At 41.5% G+C, this 16,585-nt stretch overlaps 1 protein-coding gene across 2 annotated transcripts in view; it reads left to right on the top strand.

Moving 5' to 3' along the window:
- PIP4P2 (phosphatidylinositol-4,5-bisphosphate 4-phosphatase 2) overlaps window positions 1–1,803 on the top strand; it is a 37,291-nt gene extending 35,488 nt beyond the window's left edge. Inside the window, exon 5 of one of the 2 annotated variants that reach the window (XM_034759456.1) lies at window positions 1,503–1,803. In XM_034759456.1, the coding sequence (XP_034615347.1) occupies window positions 1,503–1,559 (57 nt within the window). In that variant the 3' untranslated portion in view covers window positions 1,560–1,803. The remainder of the gene's footprint in view (window positions 1–1,502) is intronic. The other variant, XM_034759455.1, reaches the window with a different exon arrangement.
- Window positions 1,804–16,585: the final 14,782 nt, after the last annotated feature.

The raw sequence follows: 16,585 nt of genomic DNA, 5'->3' as shown, positions 1-16,585 counted from the left end.
TAGGAGTCTGGCTTACACACAAGCTTCACTCTTTACTTTTCCCATGGCTAATGAAGCATTTCAGAGGTGTATCGAAGAAAAAAAGAAATTAGCAAATCCTGCTAATGGTAGCAATCAAAACATAAAGATTGAATGAAAACAAAAGTGGGATGTGTCAGCAGCATATCGATTATAGATAGGTGGGATAAAAACATCTTAAATTCATGCTGAAGATATAAAATGAAGCTAGTGTCCTTGCAACAAAAACATCCATGGAGAAACTTTCGTAGTCTTAACTGCATTGTCACCAAGGCGCAATTATTTTTATCAGAATTCTCTCTGACCCCAGCTTACCTTAGAAAATTGTAACTCTGATGACCAATCTCACCTATTTCCCCAGAGGGATTTTAAAATACAACCAGTGACAAAGCAAGAACACTTCTTGCTTGAGAAACTGGAACTCCAGGTCCTCTTACTTCCGTTGTTTCAATGATTGATGTGTGTGCTAGTGGTCTCACATAGCTTATTAATAGAAATCCATCTGAGTGAGATTACCAGGAATCTATTTAGGCCTTTTCCACATTAGACCTTCTAAGTAGATGTGAAAGCATTCTTCACGCATTTAAATGCTGTTGTGATGTAGCTTGCATTTACATGCAGTACAATTATAGGACCTTGGTTAAATCTTTTTTATAGCAGGTTTGCACCAGTATACTACCACTCACTTCAGTAGAGTTACTCCTGATTTTACATGGAGATAAGCATCAAGGCCATAGTCTTCAGAAGCTATGCTATAGACTTGCTGGGAATTTGTAGCATGACAGTTGCCTGAGTTCTCAGGGTCAAGGGGGCAGAATAGACAAATTGCTAGACATGTTGGGAAATAGTTGGCAAATGTTGTTCTGCTCCCATTGTGTTGTGTTTCTCTTGGTAAAATAAAACTGATTTTTTTTTTAAATTGTCTCTATTAGAAAGGCATACACATTGCCTTTCTCCTCAAAATGAATGAGTTCTGTTTCTTTCCCTTTAATGAATCGCTGCATGCAAAAAAATATTAAAGCTGATTATCAAGAAAAGAGATTAAAAGGTAAAAATGGGGGGAGAGGAGGAAGCTTTATTAGAACCTAGATGAATAATATTTTGAAGAGAGGGATGTTCCAAAGAAAATACACTTGTTCTGGTTCAGAGGGTGCTCATAGAATTGGGAGAAATGGCCTGATTAATTATACTACATTGCATTCGCTGCTGTTGTAAATGGAACCCTTGCTACGTCAAACAAGCTCAAAACAGTTAGGCAAGTCATGGGAAATTATTTAACATGGAAATCCCAATCCAAGGAGTGCAACATTGTTGCTGGCAAAAGGGCATCCCATGTATGGAATAAAACAAGAAACAAGTTAGATTAAAGCATGAGAAGCAAAATGTTTTTGCAGTGATCCCCAGTGACATTTAACATGAAGTAAAATAAACATTTTCTCAGGCTAGAGGGTTTTTTCAACTTTTTTTTTCTTTCTCTTTTACAGTGGATGGAACTGAGGTTTAACACTTTGGCAAAATGCCCACACTGCAAAAAAATGTAAGTTTCCTAAAAATGCTAAGTTTGTTGGAGAGACATTAGAAACAAATTTAAAGTAGTTAAACTTATGTCAAATATTATTGCTAGAGAACAGGCTGACATGCAGATACTTTGTTTTCTATACCTGAGAATACTGAGACTAAAGAGAGTAATATGTGCCAGTGAACCCTCCCCTCCTTATTCCCTATAAGTTAGTAACGGTTTAACATATGCAGGTTAGGTTAGTAACTGCATTAATTTGATTGCCATTGTCTGTCTGAGGAAGAAATAGATGGCTAACAATAGAAAGAGATGGATTACTAACAGCAGCTTACATTTTTATTTAATGTCTTTGAAGCTTACCATTTCATGCAGTTAATCGGGATGTTGCATAAACGTACAACCCACCTTGCCTTCAGCTTGAGAGCAATAGGAGAAGAAAGGAAAAATATTTATTACTTTGGAAAGTATTTTGTTTTTTCTCTGTTCCCAAATACAAAGCTTAATTCATGTTAAGCAAGCTATTGCAATAAGATACTTAACATTTAATATTTATGGAATAATTTCTAACTTGTCTACTATTTGGTAAGGAGTGAGAAGTTACATTAAGACTAAACTTTAAGAAGGAAAGTTAAGGAAGCAAACCACACATTTAAAATATATATTTAGAAAGTAAGTTTAACTTTTGCAACAATTGATTGGACATGGTAGTAATTATCTTCAAATGGCACTAAAAATGGTGGCTCCCAATGTTGCCCAGAATGTATGTTTGAAGCGAGATGATTGCAAATAAAGGGCATGAAATTAGAGGTGAAAATATTAATTTAGCTGACTTATTTCCCATGCTAATGTTATTCAGAGGATCCTGTCTTCCCTTGTTATATTTATATTACTTCCAGTAATGGGAGTACTATATGTTTCACTGAGCAAGGGAAATACCACCAGCATTGGGGATATATTATATGAAAGAACAGGCAGATGCCTAGTGGACAGTTTAGGCCAAGACTTTAACATTTAGGTACCTATACAAGTGGCCTGTTTTTTAAAAGTGCTTGGCACCCTGCACTGGAGTCATTTTGACACAGCCAGCACTTTGGGGGCACACTTCTGGAAATCTTGGGCTCAGTACATGTGAATGACTGCATGGGTGGCAGGCATTTTCCCATTTGTCTAGGCTAACAGTTCTTAAACTGTGGGTTGGGACCCCAAAGTGGGTCGCTGTCCCATTTTGAGGGGGTTGCCAAGGCTGGCGTTAGATTTGCTGGAGCCCGGGGCTGAAGCATGAGGACTTTAGCCCTGGGTGGAGGGGCTCAGGATCACAGGTCCCCTGCCTGGGGCTGAAGCTCTTGAGTTTTGGCTTTGACTCCCACTCCTCACCTGGGGCTGTGGGGCTTAGGATTCGTCTTTGGCCCCCCCACCCAGGACAGTGGGGCTCGGGTGGGCTAAGGCTTCGGTCCCCCCTCCTGGGGTCAGGTAGTAATTTTTGTTGTCAGAAGGGGATCATAGTGCAATGAAGTTTGAGAACCCCTGGTCTAGGCCAGTGAACCCTGGAGTCTGCGTTAATTGTCCTCCATTTGCTATCCCTGCTCTAGTGTATTGGCGGTAACTACACACAGACTTTCTCTCCCGAATTGAGTAGTATATTAATCATGGTTAGCAGTTATATTTTAAAACTGACATATAGCATTTTATGGCTGATCTCCAAGTCATCTCTCTCCTGATACTATCCCAAAGCACAGTGGAATCAAATATTTCTTTTAAAAATGAACCAGCATGATGGTAACAGGTATACCACCTGATGTTATTGCTATAATCCTCATCCTCTCTCCCCACTTCTTTGTTGTTGTCTTTTTGATAGGTTATGTTGTATAATCTCTTTGGAGCACGGACCTCTTATTTGATTTGTTCTTAAAGGGACAAGCACACTTATGGTGCAGTTTAAATAATAAACCTGGACCTTTACTGAAACTGTTTTAATGTGCAAGCTGCAACTATCTTGACGGATAACAGAGAAGTGTTTGAGAGCATGGAGTATTGTGGCATAAGTTTGCATCAAGTGCAAGCCCTTAGCCTTGGGACTTGAGGGGACACAATCTTAAACTTCGTAGCTGTAGCTTTGTATTGTTTAGTTGGTGGACCTTTTCATGCACTTGAAGGGGGGGGTTGGGGTGGGGAAGGGAGAGGGGGTTTGTAGTTCTGACAAGAACAGATCAGTTCCTAAAGCAGGGATTTTAGGGTATAATTTAAGTGACTAAGGCTCCTAACTGCCTGACTTATTTTGTAACTGAGACTGGCTGACTGAGTCACTTGAGCACTTTAGCAAATATGAAAATCTGACTTAGATTCACAACATAACTTCCAGTGGCAAACACAGAAAGGATGGTGAAATTAACAGTCACAAACTTCTATTTGAATGTGTTTCTTTTATGCACTGTACAAATGACTTTCATACAGCAGTGGCGACCAGGTTGGCGCCCAGAAAAATGATTTCTAATACATAAATTGTGCCTCATAGAATGTAAACACTTTTGATTACATTTTTTAAGAGAGTGCATGTAATAACAGAACTAAAATAAAATTAGGTTTGATATATCGAAAGAAGCAAAACAAGCAGTTAAATTGGATTCATACCCAGCGTCTTCAGAACACAGATGGTACTGGCTTTTTATGTCTGGATATTGGGAAAACATGGTGTTTTTGGCCCATAACTGTAAACATTCCTTGATTTTTTCCTCTGATGTCACAAGTTTAACCATCAGTTTTGGTGGAAGGGGGGAGGGTGAGATTTCACTTCATATGACAATGAGTGCCTGCAAGATGATTCCTTGTAAAGTGACAGAAACCATTTACAATATAAAATATAAATGCAGAGAACAAAATGGTTCATTTCCATTTAAACTATTTTGGTAAGTATACTCGCTGTGGCTAATCTAGGCAGTAGCTCACAAACTATGGTTCCATCAGAACTTCAAATACAGCAGTGCGAGGGGACCCAGTTACAATACTGTTTTGTAGTGTAAATGGGACATTGAAAGTGACCTTGCAAAGAGGTGTAAATGGGTTTTGCCTTTCTCTTTTTGTTTCTACATAGTGTATTTTTAAAAAGGTCTGAAAGTTGTTTTTTGTTTTGTTTTTAGCTCCACTCTGGGGAAGAAATGTTTGTGAGGAAATTAAGTTTCCTCTCCTTGTTTTTTACATTATAAATTCAGTACTTGTCTACCCTCTTCTTCCTGGAAAGCTCTCTGGATAACTTGAGAAATGATAGGATTATGAGCTCACAGTTACCAGGGAAGAAACATGATTAGAAGGGAGAAGTCTTTTTATTCAGATTACTTAAAATTCTTTTGTGGTGTGTTTTCGCTCCTCTTAAAACCCATTTGTCATACTCCTGAAGAATAAGTCTTTGATAAAATACTCAACGCTCTTGCCCCTTCACTTAAGGATGAAGAATTTGCTTCTTCTGGACCTCCATAGAGCACTCCAGCAAAAATAGGAAAGATAGTTTTGACACTCCCGCTGTTCTGAAGGTGAAGAACAGATTAAAATGGAACCATAACTAAGGTTTTGTCTATACTGAATCTCAAACCTTCCTGCACCATCTGACATCAGAACACGAACAAGACTCCACCATCTCTGCCTATCCTGGGCTGCTCTTTGCATAACCTCTTTTGTTAAATCCCATAAGTTTTCCCTCTCTAAATAACATTCCAATGGAGGGAATCTCTCAATAATCCCTTTTGCATGTTCTCCAGCCACCCAATGGCATGCCTCCCATGGCAGATGGTCTGGATTCATTCTTAACACGTCCCTGATATTTCCATCTTTTCTTCTAGATAACTTTTGGATATAAGGTTGGTTATTTATAGGAAAACAACAGTATGGAACTGTGTTATAACTGGTTATGGAACAACTGTGATGGAACTGATTTCTTCCAAAATTGTTGTGCTTACAGTGCAAATAGAGCCTAAAATATGAGGGACAAAGTCAGCATTTTTAAATAACTTTTCAAATAGTGCTATGAAGTTGCTACTGTTCACATGGTTCTGTAATTTGGGATATGACAGCATTTTCATATAATTTTTCTATATTGAATGCTTTTTAAAAAGTGTAAGATCTGTAGGAAAAAAATTCTTCCATTTATTGAGGTATTGTAACTGAGTGGCTAGGGCCGTATACTGCGAGTCAAAATAACCTTTATTTTTATTCCCATTGCTGGTATAGATTTGGGTGTGACCTTAGACGAGTCACTTAACTTCTGTAAGTCTCAAATTCTACTCTAAAAATGAGAATGTTGGTTACCCTTCAGTTTCAGTTGGGTAAAAAGATGTTCTGTATTTTCTCCCCTAAAATGTTGTATAAGGTACTTATAGCATTATCTCTTCTCCCTGCTTCTTATTTTATTGGGAAGGGAGAAAAAACAAAAAAAAAACAGCTATGGAAAGTAAAGACAGAAGACCTAGGGTTGTTTCAGTGTTAAGTTTGCAAAATCAAACATTGAAGTCAGGAAACGTTAAAAGTGAGGATTTCTGCCACAGTGTGAATGTAAAAAGCAACAGAGGGTCCTGTGGCACCTTTGAGACTAACAGAAGTATTGGGAGCATAAGCTTTCGTGGGTAAGAACCTCACTTCTTCAGATGCAAGTGTGAATGTAGAATGTGAGTATGTATTATACATATGAGTATGTAGTATCTTCTATTCCTGCCACTTTGTTAACAATAACTTACCCATTAATGACTATCTATAATTAGGTGAATCTTGAAATATATAGGATCCACAATGCAGTCAAGCTAATGCAAGAAAAAGTTTAACTCTTTTTAGGGGTTTCCTGACTCTTGAGTACTTGATCTTGTAAGCTTAACATTCCATTGTCTAGTTTTTCACATTTATATAGGGTTTTTTGTTTTGTTTGTTTTAAATAAAGTGCAGAAGTGTCTTTCATCTGGAAGAAACCTGCATATTATTACTACTTTCACACTCAGAAAAAGCATGGTCTAGCACAGGGGTCTCCAACCTTTTTATGTCCAAGATCACTTTTTGAATTAAGGGCAACCCAGGATCTGCTCCGCCTTGCTCACTCTCCCCAACCCTCACTCACTTTAACCAGGCAGGGGGTTAGGGTTTGGGATGAGAGTGCGGGCTCTGGGCTGGGGCTGAGGGGTTTGCAGTGTGGGAGGGGGCTCCAAGCTGAGCCTGGGGGAGGGGGTTGGGGTACAGGAAGGGGTTAGGGGTGCAAGCTCTGGGAGGGAGTTTGGGTGCAGGAGGGGGCTCCGGGCTGGGGCAGAGTGTTGGGGTGCAGGAGCGGGTATGGGGTTCTGGCTCTGGGAGGGTGGATCAGGGCTGGGGCAGGGGGTTGGAGTGCAGGAGGGAGTTTGGGGTGCTGGCTCTGGGAGGGGGTTCAAGGTTGGGGGTTGTGGTATGGCCTCCTGCTGTGCGGCACTTACCTTGGGCATCTCCCAGTTGGCGGTGCAGCGAGGCTAAGGCAGGCTTCCTGCTGCAACCCCATTCCGCTCCCGGAAGGGACCAACACGCCTCTGGCACTGCCCCTGCAGATTCCATTGGCCACAGTTCCCCATTCCTAGCCAATGGGAGATGCGGGAGCAGTGCTTGCAGGCAGGAGTAGCGCGCCGAGACCCCTGTCCCCCCCGCCCATGGTGCCGCGCTGGCCGCTTTTGGGAGCGACATGGTGAAGGGGCAGGCTGGGAGCCTGCCTTAGCAGCAGCCCCTCTACACCACCAGAGATCGCAATTGACTGGGAGAGTCTCTAGGATCGAGCAGTCAATCGCGATCGACCAGTTGGTGACCACTCGTCTAGCATTTAAGATACTGACCTGAGACCTGAGAGACCCAAGTTCAATTTCCTGCTGTCCCAGAGATTTTCTTTTTGACCGTAGGCCATCTTTTTTTTTTAAACAACCAAGCCAACTGTCTCTAGATTTTTCCTTGAGGTATAGTGTTAACCTTGCCTTTACTTTTGTTTTTAGCACAATTTCATTTTTTCAAAAATTCTTTAGGTGAGGCTTCCAGATTAAACATTCTTTCAAGAACAGCTAATGTGTCAAGAGCAGTTCTGTGGACTGTGAAAGAAGCATTAACAGATGGCTTGCTAGTGGTCAAATGTGTAACTTCAGCCCCTGGCACCTTGAGATAAGGTTAAAATTGCTTGTATCACAAGGCAGTGTATTAACTTGAGGAAGCTTTTTTTTGTACTCAGGAATTTCCAAAATTCCTTGTAGATAAATACAAGTGCAGTAAAGCAGCTTAAACCAATCCATTTGAAAGCTTCCCAGAAAGACTGTTTAAAGAATTCTAGTCACATGCTAAGCATGTGGGGCTTTGCTGGAGTTTTAATTAACTTCAGCCGGGAAGTTGCTGGTTTGTCCTGTGACAGTTTATTAACTGTTTAGCTTTTCTTTGGGAATTTATATAGGTATAGCAATATTCAAAGGAAGCCTCATTTTTCAGCTTCAGTCTTGAGCCACTTGAAATATCAGAAAATCAGTTCTAAAGTTTTACTCCGCTTCCTTTAGCGGGAAGCACTACCAGGTTTAGGAGGTGCTTAATTGAGAGTGCTATCATATATGCAAATCATCCCTAATTAGGAGGGACAGTCCATATATTTTAATAAAATATTTACAGTTCTCCCTCTCTGGCCCTCCAAGTTGCTTTCTGTATTCACTGTCTTTTGAAGGAATTAAAAAGTGTGCCCCTATTTTTCTTACTGGATGTTCCTATTTATAGCTTTCAGTATTGACAAAGATACTCTATTGGATATCTACCTGGTGAACTTTTATCTCCCAACATTAACTTTTAGTTCAGTTTCAGTGTGCAGTAGTAAGACTTATGTGGAACCAAGTTGGAATGTGGCAGAAGGATACAGGCATTGCTCCCTCTTGGCTCTCCCGTGGCTGCTAGCTGCCTTAAAGGATGCCATGTCTTTTTCTCTCCCAAACCCCAACACCACCATTATATATCTATGTACATACATTGTATGCCTATAATATAGAGTATATGTTGTCAATCATGCCCCAGTTGCCGTGCTCTGCATCTTTTTCAGGGAGTCGTAGCTGAAATTGTGAGAAAGGTGCCACAATGTGCAGGCACAAAAATGGTTGGCAGGTTTATTGTGTGTGTGCTTTCCACTGATTTACCCAAACCAAACTGTTTAGTGTGGTCAGTGTTGCGTATCATGGAATGGTGCTGCGGTCCTCTTGTACTAAAGCATGTCCCAGTGGTCTTTTTGGAGTGCATGTCGACCGTGGGAAGTGCCAGATGGTCTCTGTCTCAGTTCTTATCAGTGGGCATACTCATGTTTTTGAACTGCATGATGGGACTGGAACTATAGCATATTAAGAAATAAGCTGTTGTCACAGATCATCTCCTCACTGAAATCAGGGCCTTTCCTTGCTCCTGTGAGGGTAGGAAATCTGGGCTGGAGTGTTGGATCTGGAATTCTGTGCTGAGAGACCCAATAAAATACCAGAATGTTTTGGGGATATTGCTTCACAATCACTGGGATATCTTCTTAGTGATCTAGTACAAATTTATAAGTGTGTGTGTGTGTGTGTGTGTGTGTGTGTGTGTGTGTGTTTGTTTTACAACCGAAACACCAGGACATCTGAAATATTGCTCCATCCTCCACCATCCTCAGAAGTCACCATGGTACACAATGTCCAGCAACAGTGGTGGAAGGCTTAACTGAAGTCTGATCAGTTGCATCACAGAGAACTCTTAGATGTTTCTGGGGTGATTAAGGTGAAGAGACTTTTTGTTTCCCCTTAGCCATAGCATCTGTGAAATCTCGACTCTCAGGAGTATATCAAGTTATTGATGGTTTCTCCTGTCACAATTTAGTTACAATTAAGTGTTTCCCACACAAGGGAACTGTCAGTCTATTTCAAAGATAAGATTGATTAGATTTGGCTGAGCTGACTGGTTCATGAGAAGTGTAGGAATGGATTTGCAGAGATGTGGTGTTTGCTGGTTTATTCTCCCAGTTTGGCTTACTGAGTGTAGGTGTTTTTGGAAAGATGTTACCTTTTGAGATTGACTCTTGTCCTTCATATCTGCCTAAGGACAAAGGGGAGATTTGAGTCCCATTATTAATATTGCTTCCTTTTGAAGAGGACAAATATCCAACTCATTTAGACAAGTTCTGGCTAAATCTTTGTTCAAGAAACTTTTTTTATAACATAAGAATGGCTATACTGGGTCAGACCAATGGTCCATCTAGCTCAGTATCCTGCCTTCCGAGAGCGACCAATGCCAGATGCTACAAAGGGAATGAACAGAACAGGACAATCATCGAGTGATCCATCCCCTGTTGTCCAGTGCCAGCATCTGGCAATCAGAGGCTTAGGGACACCCAGAGCATGAGGTTGCACCATTGGCCATCCTGGCTAATAGTTATTAATGGACCTCTCCTCCAGGAATATATCTAATTCTTTTTTGAACCCTGTTATAGTCGTGGCCTTCACAACATCCTCTGGCAAAGTGTTTCACAGGTTGACTGCATTGTGTGAAGAAATACTTCCTTTTTGTTTGTTTTAAATCTTCTGCCTATTAATTTCATTTGGTGACTCCTAGTTCTTATGTTATGAGAAGGAGTAAATAACACTTCCTTATTTACTTTCTCCACACCAGTCATGATTTTATGGACCTGTATCAAATCCCCCCTTAGTTGTGTCTTTTCCAAGTTGAAAAGTCCCAGTTTTTTAATCTCTCCTCATATGGAAGCTGTTCCTTATTCCTACTTATTTTTGTTGCCCTTCTCTATACCTTTTCCATTTCTAATATCTTTTTTGAGATGGGGCAACCAGAACTGCATGCAATATTTAAGGGGTGAGCATACCACATATTTATATAGTGGCATCGTGATATTTTTTGTCTTCTTATCTATCCCTTTCCTAATGGCTCCTAACATTCAGTTAGCTTTTTTTGACTGCAGCTGTACATTTGAGTGGATGTTTTCAGAGAATGATCCATAATGACTCCAAGATCTTTCTTGAGTGGTAAAAGCTAATTTAGATCCTATCATTTTGTATGCATAGTTGGGATTAGGTTTTCCAATATATATTTCATTGCATTTATCAGCATTTAATTTCATTTGCCATTTTGTTGCCCAGTCACCCAGTTTTGTGAGATCCCTTTGTAACTCTCCACAGTCTGCTTTGAACTTAACTATTTTGAGGTATTTTGTATCATTTGCAAACTTTGCCATCTCGTTGTTTACCCCCTTTTCCATATTATTTATGAATATGTTGAACAGCGCAGGTCTCAGTACAAATCCCTGGAAGATACTGCTATTTACCTCTCTGCATTCAGAAAACTGACCATTTATTCCTTCCCTTTGTTTCTTGTCTTCTAATCAGTTACTGATCCATGAGAAGACCTTCCCATGAGAAGACCTAGGGAGGTCTTCTCATGGATCAGTAACTCCATCCTTAGAAGTTTTTAAGGGGTGGCTGGACAAAGGCCTGGCTGGGATGATTTAGTTGGAGTTGGTCCTGCTTTCAGCTGTGGGTTGGACTAGATGCCCTCCTGAGCTCTCTTCCAAACCTAATAGTCTATGATTCTATAATTCTCTTATTCCACGACTGCTTAGTTTGCTTAAGAGCCTTTGGTGAGGGAGCCTTTCCTAGTCAAAGGCTTTCTGAAAGTCCAAGGACACTATATCCATTGGATCACCCTTATCCACATGTTTGTTTGGACCCCCCCGCCCCCGAGAATTCTGATAGATTGGGAGGCATGATTTCCCTTTACAAAAGCTGTGTTGACTCTTCTCCAACAGTGTTCGTCTATGTGTCTGATAATGGACAAAATCTATAGTAAAGAACAGAATTATCAGCTGCCCACTTACCGGCCTCACTCCAGCATCTCTTTTTTAATAAGAAACCACCACCAGGAAAGTGGTAGTAGTGTCAGCTACAGTTTATTCTTGGATTCCACATATTACATTGATCCCTATTGGTCTGGTTTCAGGCTGGGGTACTGTCCAGAATCAGTACTACTGGTGTTTGATGTCCCTCTGGTAATGGACAAGGGTAATATCTGTATATTGACGTTGGTAGATCTCTCAACAGTTTGTGATACTTTTAACCAGAAAGTATTGTTGGCTATTTCCAGGATCGAGTGAAGATGGATGGAGGGGTTCTGTATTTGGGTTTAGTTTGGGGGTTTTGTTTAGTTGGTTCATGTTCATCCTTACTGTTAAAAACATGGCTGCTAAGATGGGAGCAGTACAGTGGTTACTGGATAACCTTTTCATTTTTTGTCCAGATGCCTAGATGACATGGTGCTAACTATAAATCACTTAAACTTAAATATAAAGTGTGTAAAGTTTGAACAAATGACTCTTCTTGTTACTAATCAGAATTGGTCTGTGTCTTGGCTAGGGGAATCTCAGAAGTAAAATTTCAAATTTTAGCAGCCCCGAGCTGATACTTTTAGGGCTTGCATATGGTCTCTAAGTTACTCATAGGTAATAATAGCAGACCTCCAAAGGTTGTTTTGGATAATACACCAGAAAGTTCAGGTGCTATCCAAATTTTTGAGGTCTCCATCCTACACTGATGGAAAGAGGTTTTCTACCTTAAATAAAACTGTAGCACTGTCTTGCTTCCGCCTATGGTGGCTGACAGTTTTGCTTGATTGTTGTGTGCCTCTCACCTCAGGACTTGCCATACTGGAATTGAACAGCCAGCCCAGCAGAGGAACTGGGAGATCTGTTGAGTCTATAACCAGAATAACTTTAAAAGTGTGTGTGTGTGTGTGTGTGTGTGTGTTTATGGGGGGAGAATGTGGTGGTGGAGAATAGCATTAACCATGTGGTGTTGAAGGAACAGAAGAATACTTTAAAATATTCATACAAAAGATTCCATTTTAGGCAAGGTATACTTTTAGCATTAGTTCTCCCATCCCTAGTACAAGTGCCATCTCCCAAAATAAAACTAACCAAGGCATCAAGGGGCAGAGAGCTGAGTGAGTTAGACAGCTCATTAGCAACAGGCTGCTTAATCTAATCTTGCCTAGCTTCTTCCCCAGCCTGTAATATGGTGTATTAAAAGTTCAGGATTGCTGAAGTAGGGTTTTAGTCAAACTTGTTTAGGGCATGGCTACACTTGCAGATGTAGAGCGCTTTGAGTTAAACCAGCCTTTGGAGAGCACAGGAGGGAAAGCGCAGCAGTCTGTTCAAACTGACAGCTTCAAGCGCACTGGCGTGGCCACATATGTGGCACTTGCAGTGGCATTGGAAGTGGTGCATTATAGGCAGCTATCCCAGCATGCAAGTGACTGCAATGTGCTTTTAAAATGGAAGGAGTGGGGTGGAGTGTGACAGGGAATGTGTTGTGTGTATGTGGGGGGAGAGAGTGGGTTTTTGAGGGCATGAGAGCATGTCAGCATGCTGTCTTGTAAGTTCAGACAGCAGCAGACCTCCTCCTCTGCCCCGCCTCTCTCTCTCTCACAGCATTCCGCAGTAAGGGCTTGCATGCTGGCTGTCAGAAACAGAGCTTTGAAAGGGCCTTTCCGCATTCCTACAGGAGTTCAAAACAATGACAAGAGTGGCCACTTGACTTAAGGGGATTATGGGACGTTTCCAGAGGGCGATCAGAGCACAGTAACGCAACACCTCGTTAACACTGACGCCGGTGCATTGTAGCCAAGACGCAGCAAATGTTATTCCGCTCGCCGAGGTGGAGTGCCAGCAGCGCTGTAGTCGTGGAGTCAGAGCGCTCTACGTGCCTTGCCAGTGTGGACAGGTAGTGAGCTAGTGCGCCTGAGGCTCCTTTATTGCGCTGTAACTCGCAAGTGTAGCCAAGCCCTTAGTTTGGCAGGTCTGAAGATAAGGTTCCTGCCCCCAGAGTTTTTAATCCAGATGACGACTAATAGCCCAAGAATTTGTTTGCTTTGCTTGTTGACAATGATTTGTACAGTATCAGAGGGGTAGCTGTATTAGTCTGAATCTGTAAAAAGCAACAGAGGGTCCTGTGGCACCTTTAAGACTAACAGAAGTATTGGAGCATAAGCTTTTGTGGGTGAATACCCACTCTTGCGTCTGATGAAGTGGGCATTCACCCATGAAANATCAGAGGGGTAGCTGTATTAGTCTGAATCTGTAAAAAGCAACAGAGGGTCCTGTGGCACCTTTAAGACTAACAGAAGTATTGGAGCATAAGCTTTTGTGGGTGAATACCCACTCTTGCGTCTGATGAAGTGGGCATTCACCCATGAAAGCTTATGCTCCAATACTTCTGTTAGTCTTAAAGGTGCCACAGGACCCTCTGTTGCTTTTTAATGATTTGTACAATTAGTTTAATTTTCAGATGCATCACAAGAATGTAGGAATGAAAAATTAACTGTACAAATCATTGTCAACAAGCAAAGCAAACAAATCCTTGGGCTATTAGTCGTCATCTGGGCCGGGTGGCATGGCTGCAGTGTGCTCCAGTGAGCCGGGCAGCGCAGCCACAGCCTGCTCTGGGTGGCGGGGCCGAGCGGCACGGCTGCAGACTGCCAGCCCCGGAGCTGCAGCCGCTTCAGAGGCTGAAGCGGAGAGACTCAGGTCCTGCCTCTTCCCTTCTGGCTCTGCTGGCTGTGCTGCCTCTCCTTACTTCCTCTGTTGGGGGGAGGGGCTGTCTCCCACCTCTCCCTCTCAATACCCCTTCATAAGCTGACCCCCTTCTCTGGTGCTTCCCTTTTTTTACTAAAAAAATTCGGCTTATGAACGAGTATATACGGTAAGTGGGGTTTTTTTGTTTTGTTTTGTTTTTTTCCCATGCACTCAAAAAGAGACACTTACCTTGGTGTACCTCAAAACTGAATAAAGACCTTATTTCCCCTTCTAAATTTAGGTGATATAATTTTAAATTCTGAATTTACCATGCCTCTGCTGAGCTAATTAATGTACCATTGAGGGTAGGAAGTGTTGTCATAAGAACAGCCATACTGGGTCAGACCGAAGGTACATCTAGCCCAGTATCCTGTCTTCCGACAGTGGCCAATGCCAGGTGCCCCAGAGGGAATGAACAGAACAGGTAATCATCAAGTGAACCTTTCACTGTCACTCATTCCCAGCTTCTGGCACACAGAGGTTAGGGACACCATCTCTGCCCATCCTGGCCAATAGCCATTGACTTATCTAGTTCTTTTTCTTTTCTTTGTTTTTTTCTATTTCTGTCCAGTGGTTCGGGTTGGGGTCTTGGGGTTGGGACTGCTGAGCTTTACTCCTACTTCTGCCTTTGACTCACTGTGTGACTGCACAAAACACTTAACCACCATCTGAGGCAGAGAAATTATTTTGCTGTGTAGTCTTAAATAGTACCATAGGTAGGCCTGGTATGTTACAGACAAGTCCAAAATGCCAGTTCCTGCCCTGAGGAACTTCCAATCCTAATTTAAATTTGACAATTAAAAAAAAAAAAGGCTGGGGGAAGGGAGTACAGGGAAGTGAAGTCTAGGACAGTGAAATATTCTGAGAGATTCTTACACATTTTCTGGTCAGTTCTGCTTATTGGTTAGTGTTTACAAATATTTAAATTTGGGGATGGTGTCCGAAATAAAAACTGAAATGCTGTTTACCACAAATAGATATGTCTTCTCTTAGAGAGATGGTACATGAGGATTTATATAATGGTTTTCAAAGTATTTCAAGATCTTCTGATTTTAAAAGTGCAGTGGAAGTGCTAAGTATTGTTGCAACATTAGTGCTACACTTGGTGGTAATAGTCAGTCCAAGTTCTAGATATATACCCTACAAGCAACAATAAAATTAATCTTAGGACTGGAAAGGATCTTGAGAGGTCTTTTTGTCCAGTCCACTGCACTCAAGGCAGGACTAAGTATTCTCTAGATCATCCCTGACAGGTGTTTGTCTAACCTGCTCTTAAAAACCACCAATGATGGAGATTCCACAACCTCCCTAGGCAATTTATTTCAGGGTTTAACTACCCTGACAGGAATTTTTTCCTAATGTCCAAGCTAAACCTACTTTGCTGCAATTTAAGCCCATTGTTTCTTGTCCTATCATCAGAGGTTAACAAGAACAATTTTTCTCCCTCTTCCTTGTAACAACCTTTTATGTACTTGAAAATTATCATGTCCCCCCCTTAGTCTTCTCTTCTTAAACAAACCCAATTTTTTCAATCTCCCCTTATAGGTCATGTTTTTTAGACCTTTATTCATTTTTGTTGCTCTTCTCTGGATTTTCTCCCATTTGTCCACATCTTTCCTGAAATGTGGTGCCCAGAACTGGACACAACACACCAGTTGAGGCCTAATTAGTGAGGAGTAGAGCAAAAGAATTACTTCTCATGTCTTGCTTACAGCACTCCTGCTAATACATCCCAGAATGATGTTTGTTTTTTTGGCAACATCCTTCCACTGTTGACTCATATTTAGCTTGTGATGCACTATGACCCCCTCCCCCAGTCCCCCCCCCCCGATCCCTTTCCGCAGTACCCCTTCCTAGGCAGTCATTTCCCATGTTGTATGTGTGCAACTAATTGTTCCTTCCTAAGTGCTTTGCATTTGTCCTTATTATATTTCATCTTATTTACTTCAGACCATTTCTCCAGTTTGTCCAGGTCATTTTGAATTTTACTCCTATCCTCCAAAGCACTTGCAACTCCTCCCAGCTTGGTGTCATCCACAAATTTAAGTGCACTCTCTATGCCATTATCTAAATCATTGATGAAGATATTGAACAGAACTGGACCCAGGGCCGATCCCTGCAGCACCGCACTTGATATGCCCATTCTCTTACCACAGTGGGCACTCATAGTTTCCAGTGGAAGTTGAGCCTGCAAAATAAAGTCTTGATTCTGTAATCTGATCCATACAGGGGGGAAGCTATACCTGTGTAGAGCCGCACTATTAATGTCTTAATGGAAAGTAAACAATAAAAACCTCCACCCTGCTCCCCAAATCCACTGTCACCTTATCTGGAAAATCGTGGAGCCAATGTTAGTGCACCTGCAATTTTAATTTTGTTGTCCAGTAAATTGTTCAGTTAAAGCAAAACTGCCTTTTCCCCCAACATGGACGCTACAGTGGGCT

This window comes from Trachemys scripta, chromosome 2 (genome assembly GCF_013100865.1).
Source record: "Trachemys scripta elegans isolate TJP31775 chromosome 2, CAS_Tse_1.0, whole genome shotgun sequence".
Taxonomy (NCBI): Eukaryota; Metazoa; Chordata; order Testudines; family Emydidae; genus Trachemys; species Trachemys scripta.
The sequence above is the reverse complement of the archived record's forward strand: the minus strand, read 5'-3'. Positions and strand labels throughout refer to the sequence as shown.